We start from the raw sequence: 20,637 nt of genomic DNA, 5'->3' as shown, positions 1-20,637 counted from the left end.
TTTAAAGGGTATTATCAAGGTAAATAAGCCAAAAATATTTCATCTGTACACGTGCTAACATTGTATGCATAAAGGAGTATAGTTGCTATGTAGAAGATTTACCTAGAAGCTAAAAAATAAAGCATTGAAGCCAACTATTCAAAGAAAGCAACAGAGAGTTCTGTGGCACCTTTAAGACTAACAGATGTATTGGCGCATAAGCTTTCGTGGGTGAATGCCCACTTCGTCGGATCACCCACAAAACCTTATGCTCCAATACATCTGTTAGTCTTAAAGGTGCCACTGGACTCTGTTGCTTTTTACAGATCCAGACTAACACGGCTACCCCTCTGATACTATCCAAAGAAACCGTATCTCAGAGAAATATCTTAGCAGTTGCAGTCTACTAAGTTTCTACAGCCAACTGCCCCATGGTTTAAATGGGAGGTGGCTAGTGTCAAAGTGTTTTCCATGTGGCGCTCAGACTGGAACCCAGTTCATACCTACATATGACAAAGTCTGGGCTTGGCGACTTTCAGAGGATGCTGCAAGGCACATTTCCCTATACTGTCCGTAAGTGGGGCTGTATAGGTGTATAAGTGAGAAGAGGGGGGTTAGAATCTTATTTATGGCGGATGGGAGATTCTCGAGGAGGGTGACTGAGGAGGAAACCGACCTCAGTCGCGGAGTGTGTGCATATCCTGGATGGATATTGTGAACCTGATAGCAGTGTTTGATACAGTTCAAGACCCATCTGGAGAGCTTTTGGGCTGATATATGACTGTGCCTTTAGACCTATTTGCAATGGAAAGAAAGAACTTAGGAGATTTCCTAAAAGCCTTTGTCCTGTCCAGGTAGAAGGCCAGAGCTCTCTTAACATCTAGCATGTGAAGTATGGCCTCTCTGTTATTGAGGTGAGGCTTAACATAAAATCTCGGGAGGTGAACTGGTTGGTTTATGTGAAAGGATGAGGTCACCTTGGACATGATCTTTGGGTGTGGCCTCAGAGTAACCTTGTTGTGAAAGAAGACTGTAAAAGGGGGGTGCACCCCTAAGCACTGTTATCTCCCCTATTCTCCTTGCCGAGGTGAGGGCAACTAGAAATGTGGTCTTCATTGATAGGTTTGTGAGCGAACAAGTGGCCATAGGTTCAAAGGGCAATCCAGTCAGGCTCTTTAAAATTAAGTTTAGGTCCCATGTTGGGATGGGATGTATGGGTTGGGGAAAGAGGTTCACTATACCCTTCAGGAACCTCTTTGTTTGAAGTGTGAGAAAACTGAGTATCCCTGTTTGTTGATGGAAAGTCACTAGGGACGCCAGGTTTACTTTGAATAAACTGAGAGAGAGCCCTGACTTATTGAGAGTCTGTATGTAGTTTAACACTGCAGGGAGAGTAGCACATGCCAGGGTAATTTGCCTGGATTTACACCAAACTTGAAACCTGGTCCACTTTTCTAGGTAATTACGACAGGTAGCCGATTTCCTACTGTTTATTAACACTTCCTGTACCTCCTAGAACAAGAGCTCTCTATATGTTGGAATCACGAAGGAGCCAGGCTTTGAGCCAGAGTATCCATAGGTTGGGATGGAGAGTGCGTCCTTCATTCTGCAACAGAAGGTAAGGACTGAGTTCAAGAGGGATTGTTGGACAAGCCACCAGCTGCGACAGGTACGGATATCACGTCTGTCTTGACCAGGTGAGAGAAATCAGTATGTTTGCTTTTTCTCTTTTTATTTTTAACAGGACCTTCAACAGCAGAGGGAACGGGCGAAGCCGTATAGAAAACCCTCATCCCATGGAAGGAGATCATCCCGAAACGAGTGCTGGCCAAGGCGTGTCCTGGAGCAGTAGTATGGGCATTTCTTGTTCAGGTAAGTGTCAAAAAAGTCTATCATCAGTGTCCCTCACTGACAGAATGTGCTGTGAAATACTGCTAGGCTCATTTCCCGCTCATGGTCATGTGAAAACTTGCACCTGAAACAGCCTGCTGTGTTCTGCGTTCCCGGTAGACAGGCCGCTGATATTACAAAATTGTGGGAAATGCACCAGTTCCACAGCTTTAGTGCTTTTGCGCAGAGGGCAGATGATCTGGCATCCCACTGGATGATTTATGCAGTACATGCACGCAATGTTGTCTGTCACGACTTTCATATGTGTACCTCTGATAGGTGGAAGAAAGCGAGCACAAGCATTCCTGACTGCTCTGAGTTCAAGAAGGTTGATGTAGAGAGTCGCCTCTGTGGGTGACCATTTGCTGTAAGTCATGAGGTTGTTAAGATGGGCACCCTCTGAGGGATATGTCCATAGTGAGAAGTGTCGGGGGGAAGGGAGAACTGTGTGAATGGGAGCCCTGTGCAAACGTCTGCTGGATCTTTCCACCAATTCAGGGAGTGTTTGACCCTAGAAGGCATCGAGTGTGGTGTGTGTAAACGGTCTTTGGTTTGAAAACCGAGGTGAACCATGTCTACAGGCACCTCATGTGAAGTCTGGCATGAGATATTACGAACACGCCAGCCGTCATGTGCCCCAGAAGCTGGAGGCAATGTCTGGTCAATGTTTGCGAGCTGGTTTGCACTGTCTTTAAAAGCAAGGACAGGCTGTGAAATCTGTGCTGTGAAAGGAGTGCCTTTGCTTGCAGTGAGTAGAGATCAGCCCCTACAAATTCCAAGCATTGTATTTAAGTTAGGGTCGATTTTGGGACATTGATTTGTAGACCCAGTTTCATAAATATCTCCATAGTTCCATGGGTGGCCTGTAGAGCTTCTTCGAAGGAGCAGGCCCTGAGGAGACAGTTGTCTAAGTATAGGTAGATGATGATCCCAAGTATGTAGGTGGGACAGCATTACAGAGAGGACCTTGGAGAATACTCTGGGAGCCAATGAGAGGCCAAAGGGGAATACTCTGACCGGGTAATGGTCCTGACCCAGAGTAAATCGGAGGAATCATCTGTGGAACAGCAGGACTGATATGTGGAAATACGTGCCCTGGAGAGTGAGGGCTGAGAACCAATTTCCCATTCCAAAGATGGAACAGGGATGCTACTTATGCGATTACATTGAATTTTTGAGCCTTGATGTATTTGTTCAATGCTCTGAGGTCCAGTATGGGTCTCTCACCTCCCTTTTTCCTGGGGATCAGAAAATATTGAGTGTAAAACCCTTTGCCCCAGAGATGCAGTGGGATGGGTTCTATGACTCCTATCTCCTGTTGTAACAGTCTCTTTTGAGAAGGGTCCCTGAAGAGGGACAGGGAAGGGAAGTCGGGGGAAAGGAGGGAGGTAAAGTGGACCGAATACCCCGGGAGATAATTTCTGAAACCCATTTGCCGGATGTTGTGTGTTCCCCAGTTATGAGAGAACAAAGTAATGCAGCATTCAAAGGGATGCAAGGGGTTGGAAAGTGGCAGCTGTTGTTGAAGGGAGTGGTCTCTCGACCAAGGCATCAAAACAGATGTTTTGAGGTGGAAGATTACGATGCTGAGGATTGAGGGCCTGATGGTTTGCACCTCTGAAACTTGGAGCTTTTTCTCTGTGGTTTGTAATAGTGTGGTGGGAACTGAGGTGTACGCAGTTTGTGAGACGACTGATTAAGGGGAGGTATTCGACAGTTATCTGAACCTCCTTCAGGAAACTTGAACGATGAAACCACAAAAGCTCGTCACATCTCAACTATCGTTGATGCAGCTGATACAGCAGTCCATTCCATCTCAAGTGCTGTCTGGAGCACTGTTTTAGCCACCAACTATCCCTCGTTGATAATGGCTCAGAATTGTTCCCATTGTGACTCCACTAGATGATCAATAAAGGCATTGAATTTGGCATAATTCATATTGTTGTATTTTGCTGTTAGGGCTTGGTAGTTTGCAATTCTGAATTGCAAAGTAGCAGAAGAGTAGGCCTTCCTCCCAAATAAGTCAAAGCACTTTCAATCCCAATCATAGGGGGTGGATTTGGAATGATGTTAGCAGCCACAGAAATTCACTGTCAATAACAATGGAATTAGGCAGAGGGTGGGAGAAAAGAAATTCCGTATCCCAGGGGAGGGGAACATAGTACTTTTTATCAGTCTGTCGGTTTGGCCAATGCTGACATTTGCCATATGAGCTTAACTGGATCCAAAAGGGCCTTGTTGATAGGGAGGGCTATCCTCAAGGAGGAGGATGTATGTAAAATATCTTGCAGCTTATGATGAGTGTGTTGCCTCCTCTAGAAGTATTTGTATGGTATTTGCCACCCTCTTTGTAAGATCTTGGAAGAGCTTAAAATTGTCTGCCATAGATGATGAAGGGGGCATAATCATCTCTTCTGGAGGGGAGGAAGAGATGTAAGAATATGGTATAACATCTTCCTCTAGTCCCACTTCCTGCTCCTCCAGGATTTCCTCAGGAGGTTCTGAGGCTCTAGATGCAGTGGTTGTGGGAGAATGCCTCAGAGTCTTTCAGTGTGTGACACCAGACACCCAAGAAGGCATGATGCCTATAGGCCAACCATGGATCCCATTTGGCCGCCACTGGGGCAGTGGGAAAGGCATGGGAGGCTGAGCCCATGGCTGGTTATGGTAGCAAGAAGGAGCACAGTAGAGTGATGAAAGAGAACCTCCTCCTGGTCATTGTCCAAATCTCCACTGAAAAGTGGTGGAGCTCACATGGAAATTGGAGGTGCACAGCTCGGTGCCAGTGGTGAGCCCTAAGCCCGAGATTTGCTCAGTGCCAGGGCCCTGGTACCAAACAGAGGAGACTCTGTTGCCTCAGGTATCATAAGGTCCTTAGAAAACCTAAATTCCTGTGGTGCCGCAGTAATATCTACCGGTAGCGGTTGCTGGTGTTGAGTCAATGGTGCCAAAGGGACTGGAGACCTTGGCCGCAGCAAGCAGTCTGATGATGGCTGTCTCGCAGTTGCCTGAGCCGGGGCTTCTGTACTGGAGCCATCTGCCCAGAGGTGGTACAGTCTACGCCCCTGGCCCTGACCGGCAGTACCGCTGCTTTGGTGCCTGTGCCGATAGGGTTCTCAGGCTTACCAAGGGTGTCTATTGCACCCTATGCCACCCAATCTATGAGTACTGTGTTTACACGCCTTTGATACCAAGGAGACTGAATGTGCTGGGTGGCAGCTGGGCTCCCAGCGGGGAGCTGAGAGCCCGGGTTGCAGCCTGGCTCCCAGCAGGGAGCTCAGTGCTGAGTGAGAGCCTGGGCTCTCAGCTCCCCAAATTGCCCCATTAAGTTGATGCAAGCACTCCTAGTGAAGACACAGACAGAAGGAGGGTAGTGGGGACATGGAAAACCACAGTAATTACTACAGTGGCTGTTTGTCGACTTAAGTCTACTTAAATTTGTAGTGTAGACATGCCCTAAGAAAAGAATAAAAGCACTAAAAACCAGCTAACACCACATTTCTAAAGAAATAAAGTATCTGTAAATGGACTGCTAATCACTCCATCTTTAGTCAGGGGCGGTTGAAAAGGAACTGAGCGTGATTCTCCCCTCAAGGCAGAGCACGAGGACATGAGCATGCATGTGCGGGCCGAATGGACACTGATACAAAGATTTCCAATCAGAAGCGCAGGAACGCACATACACCTAAAGTGGAACTCCCATAGGGCCACTACTTGAAGAAGAATTATTACTACTTAATTCCTTCGCAGACAGACTTCTATATATGGGTCATATGATGGTATTTTAAATTTAAGAGTGTTATGATTATTTACAAGTTATACTGAAATGGAATTTTCAGCTTGAGTGCAGTGACTAAAGTTAATGCACAACTACAAAATGCTCTATTTTGCAATTCCCTACCCTCTGGACTGGGTCTGGTGTTTGATTTGCATAATCATTGTACAGTCATTTAACTATATACCAAACATGCAAATCTCTTTATTTTGACTACTGTAATCCCTCTCTGCTCTCCATTGGTTTCTGTAAACAGAATTTTCAACGTTTGCCAAGAACAATGATGGTGAACTCGGCTCCTCACTTGTGCTTGAAGAAAGATTAAAAAGTTTACACAAAAATAAACATTACCAGTCAAAGCAAATGGGCTAACAGCCAGATGAAACAAATTGTTAAAAAGCTAATCTTCTTTACTTATGTCCCTCCTCCCCTTCATCCTTATCTCCCTTCCTAAAAGCAGTGTGCCTTCAACTATGCATAAAGTGCACCACAAGGTAAGATTTTTTTAAAAATTTTTTGTTTAAAGTCAGTTTAGAAGGAGAAAAAGAAGAAATTGTGCAATTTTTCCTTCCAGTATGAAAAGTAGTTCAGAGTGGAAGGATGAGAGAAAAAGTAGAGGAAAAAGCACAACTCCTCTTTACTATGATTTTGGATTATATTTATAGTAGCAAAATAAATTTGAAGTTCCCTGGACTTTTTATCTGGGAATTCAAGCCTAGAGTACCATTACCTCATAAAAAGGTAAATTTTATATATAAAGTACACCTCTACACCGATATAACGCGACCCGATATAACATGGGTTCGCATACAACGCGGTAAAGCAGCGCTCTGGGGGGCGGGGCTGCGCACTCTGGCGGGTCAGCATGTCTGGCTCCGACACGCTGCTCTGAGCAGCGTGTTAAGGGTGGGAGGCGGGTGGGCAAGCGGGGTGGAGGCGGCACATGGGGAGGTAAGCAGCAGGCAGGAGTGGGGTGAGGAGGCAGGCGGGCGGAAAGACGGCAAGCAGGAGATCGGCGGCTAGGCCGACGTGGGAAGGCACGCCGGACAGACGGTGAGGAGACTAGCGGGGAGGTGAGCAGCGGGCAGGTATCATAGAATCATAGAATATCAGGGTTGGAAGGGACCTCAGGAGGTCATCTAGTCCAACCCCCTGCTCAAAGCAGGACCAATTCCCAACTAAATCATCCCAGCCAGGGCTTTGTCAAGCCGGGCCTTAAAAACCTCCAAGGAAGGAGATTCCACCACCTCCCTAGGTAGGTGGGATGAGGAGGCGAGCAGGGACTGGGAGCGCTGGGCAGACGGTGAGGAGACTAGTGGGGAGGCTGATTTGTCCCGGGCCCCGCACCCCTCTAGGGACAGCTCCGACACGCTGCTCTGAGCGGCGTGTTAAGGGTGCCAGGCCGGGGCTGAGGGGTTGGATAAGGGGCAGAGGGTCTCGGGGGGCAATCAGGGGACAAGGAGTGGGGGGGCTGGATGGGTCTGGGGTTCTGAGGTGTCAGTCAGGGGGTGGGAAGCAGGTGGAGGTCGGATGGGGGCGGGGCCAGGCTGTTTGGGGAGGCACAGCCTTCCCTACCCGATATAACACAGTTTCACCTATAACGCGGTAAGATTTTCTGGCTCCCGACGACCGTGTTATATCGGGGTAGAGGTATATAACATATATCCATACATCCCAAATGCCTTTAAATTCTTCTTCTCCATACAGTGCGCATTGCCCCTTCTAAGTTACTGAAACTGTTGAGCAATTATACTGTCCAAATAAATGGTTTCACTTAATTGCCGATAGTATACCTAATTTTTCCCTGTTCTGTCAAGTCTCCATCACTGTGCAATATTGTTGTTAGCAATCTCAGAGTAGAAGTTCCAGATTTACTGTGGTTATTCTTCATTCCTAGCAACCATCGAACCATCATCTTAATGGCCTGAATCTGAAAGAAATGTTCACAAGTACTATGTTAATTACGCTCTGCAAACAAAATTTTGAAATAATCTCTGTAGTAGCCTGATCACTTAGCAATATAATCTTCTCAAATGCTTTAATTAGATAGAGAACATATTCCTCACAAGCATGTGAAACATGCATTCATCATCATTGCAACATGCATAGTTTCTAAATTTTCTGAAATGTAAATAAACCTTACTAGTTTTTACGAAATAAAGCAATTTTTCATTGCAGGTACAATAAAAAAATTATACAACATTTACTACTGTAAGTTAACATCTGCTACAGAACATGGCTAATCAAGCCTTTCACCACAAACATTCACATCCGCTGTCATGTGACACCACATAATATTTAATTTGAATTACATGATAAATGTATTACTATTAAACGCTGGAACTCACAAGACAGCCAATATAAATAATCCAATCACCATTTATTTTGTTTTTATGCCTATGAAGAGCAAAATTAATATCTTATTTGTGCATAGAGATCTATGATGTTGAGCAGATTCCCCCACTGTTGTGCCTCTTGCTGCTCCTATGACTTTACTATAATTTTCCCTTTTCCTCCCTCACAATATATTTAGCCCTCTGTTAAGATCACCTTTTTTAATACCTACCTGTGGGATTTTGTCACTTGCCCCCTTTGAACCTAGTTTAAAGCCCTCATCCCTAGATTGGTGAGTCAGTGTGTGAAGATATTCTTCCCCTTCTTGGTCAGATGGACCCCATCTCTTCCCAGCAGTCCTCCTGTTCAGAACAGCATCCCATGGTCAAGGAAGCCAAAGCCCTTCTGTAGACAAGATCTGTGCAGTCATGCATTTATCTCCAGGATGCACGTGTCCCTGCCTTGGCCCTTACCCTCAACTGGGAGGATGGACTGGACTGCCAACTTTGCTCTAAACTCCTTTACCCTCACTCCCAGAGCCCTGTAGTCACCGCTGATCTGCTCAGGGTCATACATGGCAATATAATCAGCACCCATGTGGGTGAACAGCATGGAGAAGTGATCAGAGGAACAGATGAACCTCAGCAACCTCTCTAACATCTTCAATTAGGGCTCTAGGCAGACAGCACACCTCCTGGGATATCATGCTACTGTCTGAGATGGCAAGCAGCCAGCCTCCTCCCAACAGAGCAGCCAGTTCTTCTCCTTCCTCTGGTGTTCCTGTAGTCACCTATAGCTCGCTAGCATACTCCATCTTGGATGTCTCCATGTGGATCCTGTCAATGAAGTCCTTATGTTCTTGATATATCTGCAGATGAGACACCTCCTCCTGCAGCTCTCTTACATGCTTTCTAAGGGGCTACACCAGTGGTTCTCAAACTTTTGTACTGGTGACCCCTTTCACACAGAAAGCCTCTGAGTGCGACCCCCCCTTATAAATTAAAAAAAATGTTTTTATATATTTAACACCATTATAAATGCTGGATGCAAAGCAGGGTTTGGGGTGGAAGCTGACAGCTCATGACCCCCCACATAATAACCTTGCGACCCCCTTAGGAGTCCCAACCTCCAGTTTGAGAACCCCTGGGCTACACCAACAGATATCTCTCACTGAAATAACTTTAAATAAAGGGAGTGGAGTCTCTCATCCTCACTACTATTGTGAGGTTTTGGGTAAAATACAGATAGGTGGGCTGTTTGGTTCAAGTGAAATTGGAAAGAACCTTGGGAATAAGCCTGGGATGTAATCGCAGGTAAATTGTCTCTGTGAGAGATCATATAAGGTGGGGGAACTATGAGGTCCCCAAGCTCACCCACTCTCCTGGCCAATGTACTAACAGTTGGGAAGGCTACCTTCACTGTTAAGTGTAAGAGGTAGCAGAAGACAAGGACTTGAATGGCAGGTTTATAAGTGCCAATAGTACAGAGTTCAGGTCCCACGCAGGCATAGGTTTTAATACCAGCAGGAATGTTCTGATAATGCCTTTTAGAAACTTTATTGTTGTGGGGTGGCTGAAAACTGAGAAGTTCTCCATTGGAAGATAAAATATATTAATAGCTGTTAAATATACCCGTAGTGCACTGACAGATAGGCCTGATGAGTTCAAGGAGAGTAGATACTACAGGATAAGAGGAATCCTTGACTCCTCCCGAATCCTGCTGACACCACAAAGAGAACCCCTTCCACTTGGCAGTATAGCACCTTCGTGTAGACGATTTCCTGCTATCGAGAAAGACTGGCCCTCCTCTGACCAAGACTCCTCTAGCTCTGTTGCCCATCCAAAAAGCAGGCCACCAGTTGGATGGATACAGGTTAGGGTGGCTGGTGCTGCCTCCGTTTTGCAACACTAAACCCAGAAATGACTGTAGGTAAATGCAAGGGTGAGGGGCCATCCAAAGGATCATCATAAACCAGAACTACCTCAGCCCCCATAGTGCTATTAAAATTACTGCTGCCTTGTCCTTCTTGATCTTCTGGAGGATGCAAAGGAGCAAGGAGGATAGGAGGGAAGGCATACATCAGTGGATCCGACCACTAAACTATGAAAACATCCCCTCTGGAATTACGTTCTGGGCATCCCAAGTGCAGTAGCCCAGGTATTTCCTGTTTTTTTGGGTTGCAGAGAGATCCCAATATGGAAATCTGCATTGCCAAAAAATGTGCTGCACTACAGAGTTGTATAAAAATGCTTACAATTTGGTGGTTGCATTAATATTGTTTAGCTCAAGGGTTCCCAAATTGCGGTACGTGTACCACTGGTGGTACATGAGCTCGCTGGAATGGTATTCTGTAACAGGGTAGTCTGCCCCCTTTAAGGGGTAGTGGGGCCTGGGGTAGTCAACTTTTAGTCTATGACATGACCCATTTAGGGAAACAGGTATTCAAGACAATAGAAGACTAGCTGGGGAATAAGAGCCAGGGTGTTAATGAAGTAGCTACCTCCTTAACATGATAAACCCCAGCTGCTAAGTGACTCCCAGTACAGGAGATAGGGCAGACAGCCTGGAGAGCAGAACTCCAGAGAAGTATCAAGTCAGGAGAATAGGATGGGAACAAGAACCAGAAGGGAGACAGGTGAGCTAGGGAAGCCAGTCTGAATCCCAGGCCTGCCTCAAGAAGGATGCATGTGGGGTCCCCGAACCGAGGTATAAAGTGTGAAACACCAAGGGATGTTTCGTGGAGCAAGACCGGAACCTGGATACTGGTGGACTGGGGAAGCCCGCTTGGATCATGGCAGGGCCCCATGAATGAGACCTGTGGAATCCCAAGAGGAAGGAGTTGCGAGTCCAAGCCTATTCTGACAAAATCCTTATTTTATTTAAACCAGACATTTTTAGTTTTAGAAAGATCACGGGGTGGATAAATCTGAAGGAAACATACAGAAAAGAATGACAATTATTAATGGCAGCTTTAGAAATACTAGGCATCTTTAGGTATACAGACATCATTAATTCACAATTATTATGACAGTAAATATACACCAAGAAAAAGTTTTAAGAGCTACTTACTTTGACAAGCGTTTCTGGAGAAACTTCCTCATCTGGAGCCCAAAGTTTAGTTGTCTTTTTCCCAGGAAGCTAAATCAAATTTTACATCTTGTTACGTTTAGTTTATTATTCTACTATTAATAGGATACGATACTATTAGTAAAGCCTACTATAATCTTATTTGTCTTTAAAAGCAAACAGAAGCAAACAGCAGCATTCATTGGTTAACTATTTTGTAATGTTAGTACATGTATTCACTATTGAAACAGCCAGTTTAATCATACTGAAAAAGATTTTTTTTTACTTACTTAATTTTTCTATTTCCTAAGAGAAAGCAATTGCTTTAAAGTATAAGCTAAACTGAAAGTTAAATTCTTGTGTTTACAGATCTGCTCATTATTTCAAAATTGGAATAAAGCCTTCTTAAAATGTCAAGCTGTTGGCCTAAGCACAATAGAGGAAATCCTGACCCAGCTTGAAATCAGCCACAAAAATCCCATTGACTAAAATGGAACTAGGATTTCACCAAGTGGGTTTAATATTTTTAAGAATTAGACAGTCACTTGCTATGATCCATGAAAGGAAAAATGATTCTACACTATCGGGGAGGGGAGAAAAAGCCCTCTTAGCCCTTTTTACTGCATAAATTTCCAGTCAAGTTAAAAAAATACATGCCAAAACACCAAAATATCTCGAGATGTATACAGACATGCTACTAATTTTTATAACTATCCTAATTTTCTATTTCCTGAATATCTTACCAAAGAAAAAAGTCAATTTCTCAAAAAAGGCACACAAATAGTTAAAAAAGTACTTACCCTGTCATTCATTAGCAAATCTTTAACAATAAAGGTGGCTACCAAGGATTTCAAAGGGGCAGCAAATTGGTCTGGGGCCAGCATGGCTATATGACCAATAGAAACCAATGGTGTAATGAGATGTTCAAGGTTGCTTGGATCAAGGCTCTTATGCAGTGGCTAAAAGATAAATATAGACAACAAATTCAGATCATACCAATCTAATCAGTTTAGCTATACTAGAATAGTACTTATTATTGAACACTAAATTCCATTCAATGAAAAGTTTCACTTGCTACTGAAACAATGTGTTTTCTCTCTCCCTCCCTCCCTCATTCACACACAACTCTCTCCTCCCCACCCCCAAAAGCCTTGCAGGAATTATGAATTCATTAGATTAACGGATATATTTTTCTGTGTTAAACTGATGTCAAAATTACTATTTCAGTAGTGGACTAAGTGATTCTTCTTTGAAAAGTGATTTAAGATCCTTTGAGATGAAAGGTACTAGAAATGTTAATTATAAAGGATGCTGAACGCATAAATTTCCATCAGTCCCATTTAATCCCATTTACCCTGAGCTTCCAATGAAAGCGAATGATATACACTGTTCCCTTTCCAAATACAAACTGAACCATCAAGGACTGCTTGCTGGAGCCAGTAATCACTACAAGGTAAGCATAGACCCTCTACCAGAATCTATTCAACCAGCAAGATTGGAGCCCTTTAATATTACCTCCACTGCACCAACAAGAACTATTTATTTGAGATTGAAGGGAGAAAGGAAAAAAGTTCATTTCCTAGTTTTATGTCTTGGGTACTAGGGAAGGACTGATAGTTGTAACTAATCTTGAAACACAAGTTATTCTAACACTCATTGTAACAAAATAATAAAAATACAGAGGCATAAATATGAATATGCAATATGAAGATTAAAAGAAAAATAATTAAAACCTTTTCTTCTTACCTCAAATATCTGTGCAAACTGTGTTTCTTTGCTGGAAAATATTGCATGGATGCAGTGAATGGCATACTTGGCCTGACGAGGGGGGCCTTTTTTAGCTTTGTGATGCAAGACTGGGAGCAAAGCACTAAAAATAAAAAGTGAATACCTTTTAAAAATTGTAAGTTTGCTACTTTACGTGCTTTCACAATACAGCTATACAAAAGAACTTATTTGTACAAATGACTGGGGAACTCCTTGGGAAATTCAGTTTTTTCCCTGTCCTTCATCTGGTTCTACAAATGTTACATATGAAAGAACATCTTTCCAGCATTACAAAAGTGATTAACTTAAGAAACAGGCTGTGGTAACTGAAGTACAGTAATATGGATTTAGTTTTCAGACATGCACACTATGTATCCATAGCCAGAGAATTTGAAAGTAGTAATGTCCATTGGTCTGCACATGCACCCTTGGATCACCTCACGGTTTTCTGAGGTGATAAAGGAGATGGGCGGACCAATCGCCTCTCCACTTCCTTCTCTACCACAAATCCAACAGATCCAAAGCAAACAGGAAGGAGAGTGGGAAGTGGAATACAAATAAGCACTATACATCTCAAAGAACCTCCAGTCACAGCCAAGTAACTTCCTCCTCTTTTTCGAGTGATGGTCCCTATTGTATACCACTGAGGGAGATTAACAAGCAGTACCTCAGTCAGAGGAGGGTGCAAGGATGAAGATGGAATGGTTAAGTGAAAGACAGGTATGCTGAAGGAAGAATCTGCCACTGCATCCTGCACCAAGGTGTAATGCGTAGCAAGGTTGTGTACTGAACTCCACAAGGCTGCTCTACATACGTCCCCAAGAGGTATGCCATTGAGGGAGGTCATGGTTGAAGCCTGGGCTCTCATGGAATGGATCCACACCCAAGAGTGTGGAGGAAGTCCTGATAACTGATAGCAGAGTATAATGCACCCTGAAATCCACTTGGAGATCCCGTGTGTGGAGATTGCCACAATAGCTGAAAGAGTTACAGGTCAGGCAAACAGTCTAGGAGATTTCCTGATCGGTCTTGTCCTCTGCAGGAAGAAGGCCAAGGCTCACCAGACAGAGGGAGTGGAGATGTAGTTCCTCTACTGAAGTGTGAGGGTTCAGAAAGAAAGCTAGTAAGAAAGTGAATGAGTTGATTAAGATGAAATTGAGAGATGACCTTTGGAAGAAATTTAAGATGCAAGCGCAGGGAGATTTTATCTTTATGGAAAGTGATAAAAGGAGGAGCCGTCATCAAGGTCCCAAGTTCACCGACCCTTCTCGCTGAAATGATAGAAACAAGGGGACTTTCATGAAAAGGAGGGATATAGAGCTTGCTGCCAGCAGTTTGAAGGGCAGTTTCATTAATGTGGATAGAACTAAGTTGAGGTCCCACTGGGGAGTGATGGGTTGAATGGCAGGAAGGTTCTACAGGGTATGTAAAGAGTGCCCTTCCACCAGGGGAGGGGAGGGAAGGAGTGGAAGGCGTCAATAGCTGCTAGGTGAACATTGAGAGAGTTGAAGGCAAGACCCGATGCCTTCAATGACATGAGGAAGTCCAGAAGGAGAGGAATCCTCACCTTTTCTGGGGAAAGTCCCTTCCGTTGGTCCCAGGAGTTGAAGCATTTCCACTTGGCCTGGTAGGTATGCCTAGTGGACTCTTTCCTGCTGCTGGAAAGGATGTTTTGCACCTCTGATGAACACTCCCGTTTTAGAAATGATGCCCATAAAAAATGATGCCCATGCTTTGAGGTGAGGTGTTTGTAGACTGGGATGTCTGATCCTGCCATTGTGCTGCATCAGTAGATCAGGGAAAGAGGGGATGAGAATTAAGCGATGGGAGGACATACGGAGGAGGGTGGGAAACCAGAACTGTGTGGGCCAGCAGGGGTGATCAGGATGATTGTTGCTGTGTGTTGTCTGATCTTGTGGAGTACCCATGGCAGGAGTGGAAGAGGAGGGAAGGCGTAGTTGATCTGACCAGTGAAGTATGAGAGCATCATCCCGAGAGTCAGGACCAAGATCCCCCCGAAGCAGTATGTGCTCCATTTGTTGTTGATGCGGGAAGCAAAGCTGATCGGAGCGCCCCATTGGTTGAAGATGTTGTGCACTACAGTATAGTGTAGTTCCCACTTGTGCTCAATCACAAACCATCTGCCGAGCAAGTCTGCAATCATATTCTGAGTCCCCAGGAGATAGGCTGCACATAACAGGATCTGGTGGGCGATGCACCAATTTCAGAGGTTGACTGCCTCTATACACAGAGCAGCGACTTCATGCCTTGTTTGCTGATGTAGTAAACGGTGGTGCTGTTCAACATGATAAGAACATGATGGGAACGATGAACGGGAGAAATGCTTGGCATGCCCTCCTTACAGCCCAGAGTTCCAGAATGTTGATGTGTATCCTAGATTCCCAAGTATCAGGGGGTAGCCGTGTTAGTCTGTATCCACAAAAACAACAAGGAGTCCGGTGGCACCTTAAAGACTAACAGATTTATTTGGGCATAAGCTTCCGTGCATGCAGATGCATGGCCATGCATCTGAAGTGAGGTTTTTTTACCCACGAAAGCTTATGTCCAAATAAATCTGTTAGACTTTAAGGTGCCACTGGACTCCTTGTTGTTTTTCTAGATTCCCAAGGAATCCATGTTCCCTATGTCATGTGATATCGCACATGCGCTCCCATCCTACGAGGGACGTGTCAGTGATGATTGTCCTGTCCAGGGAGGAGGGAAGAAAGGGAATCCCTATGCAAATCTGCCATGGGTCCATCCACCAGTGGAGGGAAAAGAGTACTGGGGGTGGGGGAGACTGTCCAACACCGCTCCTTAATGTGTGACACCCCCAGGCACTTAAGGCAGCTACTGTGGTGGTCACTCGCAGGCATACACCTGCTGCAGTCAGAGCAGGGCTTGAACCCAGGAGACCAGGGCATGCCCTGCCTGGGGCAAAGTCCTGCTGAGACCCTAACTACTAACACTTAATTACTTAAGATCTACTTAAATACTTAAGACTAGTAAAGCGAACTATATACAATGGCCTTAAATCACAAAGTTCAGAATGGTAGACAACCACTAGCTCTTGCTAAGCAAGAAAGACTAGTAAAGCGACTGAGCACCACGGGCGATCAGAAGGAACTGTGAGGGCATAGGGCTGGTAGCACCTGACATACTGTGGCATGAGCACGGCACTCCAGAGGGTGCAACAGCCGGCCCTACGGGTACTGCTAAGGCTAAAATCTCCAACTGTCATGCACATGGACGCATGCACACCTAGAATGCAAATGACATGAGCAAGCACTCAAAGAAGAACTAGTGGACATTACTGCTTCCAAATTCTCCAATTCCGGACGCATGGTGCGCATGCATAAACACTCAGTGGAATACAACAGGGACCATCACTCGAAGAAACATTGCTTTTCACATATTACTTGTACTTCTACCTTTCATCAGTTAATGCATTTAAGATTATTTAAACCGCACTGCTATTCTTATTAAAAGCCTGAGTGCCCCAAACTTTTCTCTGGAGTAACATTTTCCTTCAAAAAAAAAATAATAATGAAGGATGTTTAATATGGCACTTCCATATGAATAAAATGTAACATTTCTAGAATTCCATTTAATAAAGAACTGTACTCAAATAGAACAGTATAATCTAACTCACGATCTGATGTGAGGAAAGTCCTCTTCAATTTTACTTCCTGTGTTTTTGAAAATTTGTAATGCAGCTTCTGCCACCTTTTCATCATCCATTTTCAGGCAAGCCAGAAGGGATTCAAATGTTTCAGCTGAATGAAATGAGATAGGGTGTGTAAATGACAGGACCTGCAAAAAGAAAGTGACAAGTCACATATTAACTTAAAAAACAAACAAACACCCACACAATTGTTTAAATGATCAAATGTTATCTGCCATATTTTGAACCCTTAGAATACACTGCAGTTTTTGGAAAAGCAATCCTATCTCTCACCTCTCTGTTGAAGACCTTCTTTCCCTCCACTTCTGCTCACCCATCTCCCTCTGCCCATGGTCTTAATAATGTTTATTTGCTTTCCCCATCCTCGGCCTCCTTTCACAATCCTTTGATTGTTTTTTTTCCCTTTGTCCAACAGTGAGGTCTCTGAAAACATTTATCCCTAAAACCCTTTACACTGCCAATGCCATCCTATTCCATCCTGCCTTGCCACCTCCTTCTCTCTTTCCTGGCTCTTTCCCTTTTATCTCAAAGAACAGACTATCTCCGACCGTAAAGAAACATTCTACTTGATCCTACTTCATCCTCTATCACCTCTTCTTCCCTTCATCGACTTGAGTAGGCTGTTGATTTTTTGGAGCTTCAACTTCCTTCCTTTCACACCTGATTATGTCCTCTCCACTTTGCTAAAACGGTCTTCATGAAAAATCACTAATGACATCTTTTTCAAAATTGTGTGCTTTTTCTCCATACTCCATAATTTCTTTGCTGCCTTTCACATTGCTGACTATCCCTCTCTTCCTTGGGCTTCTGTGGACTCTATGCTTTCCTAGCTCTCCTCCAGCCCTGCTCACTGCTTCATCAGCATTAATTTCAGTGGATTCTCTTCCTCCTCCCTCTCTTCTTTGTTGATATTCACACAGTTCAGTTCTGTCTTAGATCCATCTTTCTCCATTGTCTTCCTGAGCGACATCATGGCTCCTATGGTCTCTTACCACCTCTGATGACAAGTCAAATCTACCCTTTCATTCCCGACTTCTTCCAGCTTTGTCCACACTTGCACAGATCTTCAACTAGGGATGTTAAACACCTACACTCACCCTTCCATATCCCCAAATTCCCATATTGTTAAACCAGCTGGCCTCAAATCTCTGCATAATCTGGGCTGTATGTTCTGCAGACTTCAAAGTCTACAGAGTTCGCATCTTTAACTGTTGGAATCCAACTGTCAATTTGTGGTGACCCAGAAGACCTTCATAAACTTGAGGCTGTACTCTACAGCATTAATGTATTTGATGCCATAAACATAAAAACATAAGAATGGCCATACTGGGTCAGACCAAAGGTCCATCCAGCCCAGTATCCTGTCTGCTAACAGTGGCCAATACCAGGTGCCCCAGAGGGAGTGAACCTAACAAATCAAGTGATCTCTCTCCTGCCATCCATCTCCACCCTCTAACAGAGGCTAGGGACACCATTCCTTACCCATCCTGGCTAATAGCCATTAATGGACTTAACCTCCATCTACTTCTCTTTTAAACCCTGTTATAGTCCTAGCCTTCACAACCTCCTAGGACAAGGAGTTCCACAGGTTGACTGTGCGTTGTGTGAAGAAGAACTTCCAGGAAACGCTACAAAGACACACTGAAAGCAGGTCTTAATAAAACTGATGTGGACATCACAAGCTGGGAAGAGCAAGTGACCTGGCACCATATCCTCTATCAGGCAGTGACCTGCTTTGAGAAGCGCCTTGCCCTCGAAGCTGAAAAAAGAGAGAGGAGGAAGGAAAAAGAAAACTTCTTCCTAGCAGGCTGCTGGCCTGCCACAAAATCTCTGTAGCTACTGTGGGTGGATTTGTGGTTCCAGTATCAGACTCTGGAGTCATCTCAGGACCCATATGTAAATCCATGGTAGAGATCATCCTCAAATTGAAGGATCGCCAATCAATCCAAACAGTACCCAGATTGCAAAGTTATGCAGCAACACAAGACAATACATATGATAAAGGTGAAAATGGTTGCACTAATGTGTGTGTGTGTGTGTGTGTGTGTCTGTGTCTGTGTCTGTGTACACACAACGAACAGGACAAAGGAATAAGACCAAAAGAAGAACTAAGTAAAGCAGAGGTGAGGGATGGAAGTGCAGGCAAATGCACACTCCAATAGCTATAGCTTGGACCCAATCCTCCAGAAGAGAATACTTTCAATTTTAAAATAAAATTTAAGAATATATAGCATGGTATATAAATATACTCACTGCCTTGTTATTTACATCATGCATAAAAAAGGGACACAAAGTAATGTTTGAGAATAGTTGTGAAAAGATATTGAGCTTGCAATTATAGTTTCTATTGCTCTATCACACTGATTAAATGTGAAGAGTATGGAAAACATTTTCTGCTGGATAACTGCTGAAAAGCCTATAGTAGTTTAAGAAATTGAGAATTAATATATTTTAACAAAGTTACTTTAGAGAATTTTAACAAAGCTATCTTAATGTTCACTGAACAACAAGAGAATATTTACCTTAAGCAATTCAAGACCTGCTCTGATTGCCTGATCAGTAGGTACACCCTCATCTTCATCATCTGCTGTTCCATCTATAGACTTGTTTACTTGCTTGATAAGGGCACTGAGAAATGGAAAAACAGTATGTTGACTCAAATGTACAAATTACTGCAGATTTCAGCTAACATGTCCATTTTTAAAACATTAAGTTCAAATCTATTAGGAAGGCATTGTTAATCAGCCTCACACAAATATCTGATTGCTCTTCCCTAATATATAATTTGAGATGGCTCTAATGAAATATTTACGCTCACAAAAATGCCTTGTTTACAGTAATGAATAAATAAGCTGTAAATAAATTATTCTGTTTAAGGGGGACCAATGTGAAATAAGTGAATAGTTTAAGTGCTACTTGGAAATGAAGATAGAGTTAAAATATTATTTTTCCACTTGAGATTACTGGCTATCATGGTTTCTTAGAACTGATAAACTCAGAGGTTACTCATTATTTAGCCTAAAGCCAGAATTTTAGGAATTGAGTGGTGAAATAGAAAGAAAAAAGTATAGATTTTAAGTGTACATTAAAGATGACAGATATTGTAAAGTTGGAGGTAAAGCTTGATTGCTCTTCCTTGTATTACACTCAAAGGGAAGCTGTGATTGCCTGATTAAACATGTTTGGCAATACTCCTGAAAAATATCGTCCGTAATCCCTGGGTTCGCTCTGGCAGAAAGGAAGTTTAGCGTGACATTTTTTCAAAAAATTCAAACATTTTCCCAGGACAGAAATTCAGTTTCCTAACTGGGCCTAGTCAAAACACATTCAGACACATTACTTCTGGTCGCTCTTAAAAACATATTTGAATTGAAGATGGAGCTGGCAGCAACAGCTATAGTTAAGAAGCAACAGTTTCACATTGCTAAGATGTAGCCATGGTGGTGTGCAAAATGGACTTCCATCTTGAACGATCCCTTGCAAATACTTCTTCCTTCACCAAGAGTTAGTACGGAAGAGTTTAGGCGTAAACCCCTCATAATTGCATCTTCCAACATCATTTGTGGTTAGCTTCGTACTCTACTTCCTTCGATCTTAGCTCTAGAAACCTTCTGTAAAAGTGTACCTTCTTCTACGTGTTGTACATGACCGCACCACTGCAGTCATCTTTTTCTCAACTGGTTCAAGACTGCAACTTGTCGGGATCACCTAAGTATCTCCTTGTTTATGATTAAATCAAACCAATGGATGTTAATCATAGAATCATAGGACTGGAAGGGACCTCGAGATGTCATCTAGTCCAGTCCCCTGCACTCATGGCCGGACTAAGTATTATCTAGACCATCCCTGACAGGTGTTGTCTAACCTACTCATAAAAATCTCCAATGATGGAGATTCCACAACCTCCCTAGGCAATTTATTCTAGTGCTTAACCACCCTGAGAGGAAGTTTTTCCAGATGTCCAATTTAAACCTCCCTTGCTGTAATTTAAGCCCATTGCTTCTTGTCCTATCCTCAGAGGTTAAGAACAATTCTTCTCCCTCCTCCTTGTAACAACCTTTTATGTACTTGAAAATTGTTATGTCCCCTCTCCGTCTTCTTTTTTCCAGACTAAACAAATAAATTTTCAATCTCCCATCAT

At 43.6% G+C, this 20,637-nt stretch overlaps 1 protein-coding gene across 2 annotated transcripts in view; it reads right to left on the bottom strand.

Annotated features, from left to right (window-relative positions):
- The window catches only part of LOC112103154 (sister chromatid cohesion protein PDS5 homolog B), a 222,883-nt gene that overhangs the window by 65,123 nt on the left and 137,123 nt on the right, over positions 1–20,637 (bottom strand). For both annotated transcript variants that reach the window (XM_026653450.1, XM_026653451.1), the window contains exons 17-22: positions 19,019–19,124; positions 16,464–16,624; positions 12,791–12,914; positions 11,845–12,003; positions 11,048–11,116; positions 7,438–7,574 (exon numbers count right to left, since the gene is read on the bottom strand). In XM_026653450.1, coding sequence (XP_026509235.1) covers positions 7,438–7,574; positions 11,048–11,116; positions 11,845–12,003; positions 12,791–12,914; positions 16,464–16,624; positions 19,019–19,124 — 756 coding nt within the window. The remainder of the gene's footprint in view (positions 1–7,437; positions 7,575–11,047; positions 11,117–11,844; positions 12,004–12,790; positions 12,915–16,463; positions 16,625–19,018; positions 19,125–20,637) is intronic.

Source organism: Terrapene carolina, unplaced genomic scaffold, assembly GCF_002925995.2.
Source record: "Terrapene carolina triunguis isolate 2854851 unplaced genomic scaffold, T_m_triunguis-2.0 Scaffold139, whole genome shotgun sequence".
Lineage (NCBI taxonomy): Eukaryota > Metazoa > Chordata > Testudines > Emydidae > Terrapene > Terrapene triunguis.
Note: the sequence above shows the minus strand (reverse complement) of the source record. Positions and strands in the feature narration are given on the sequence as shown.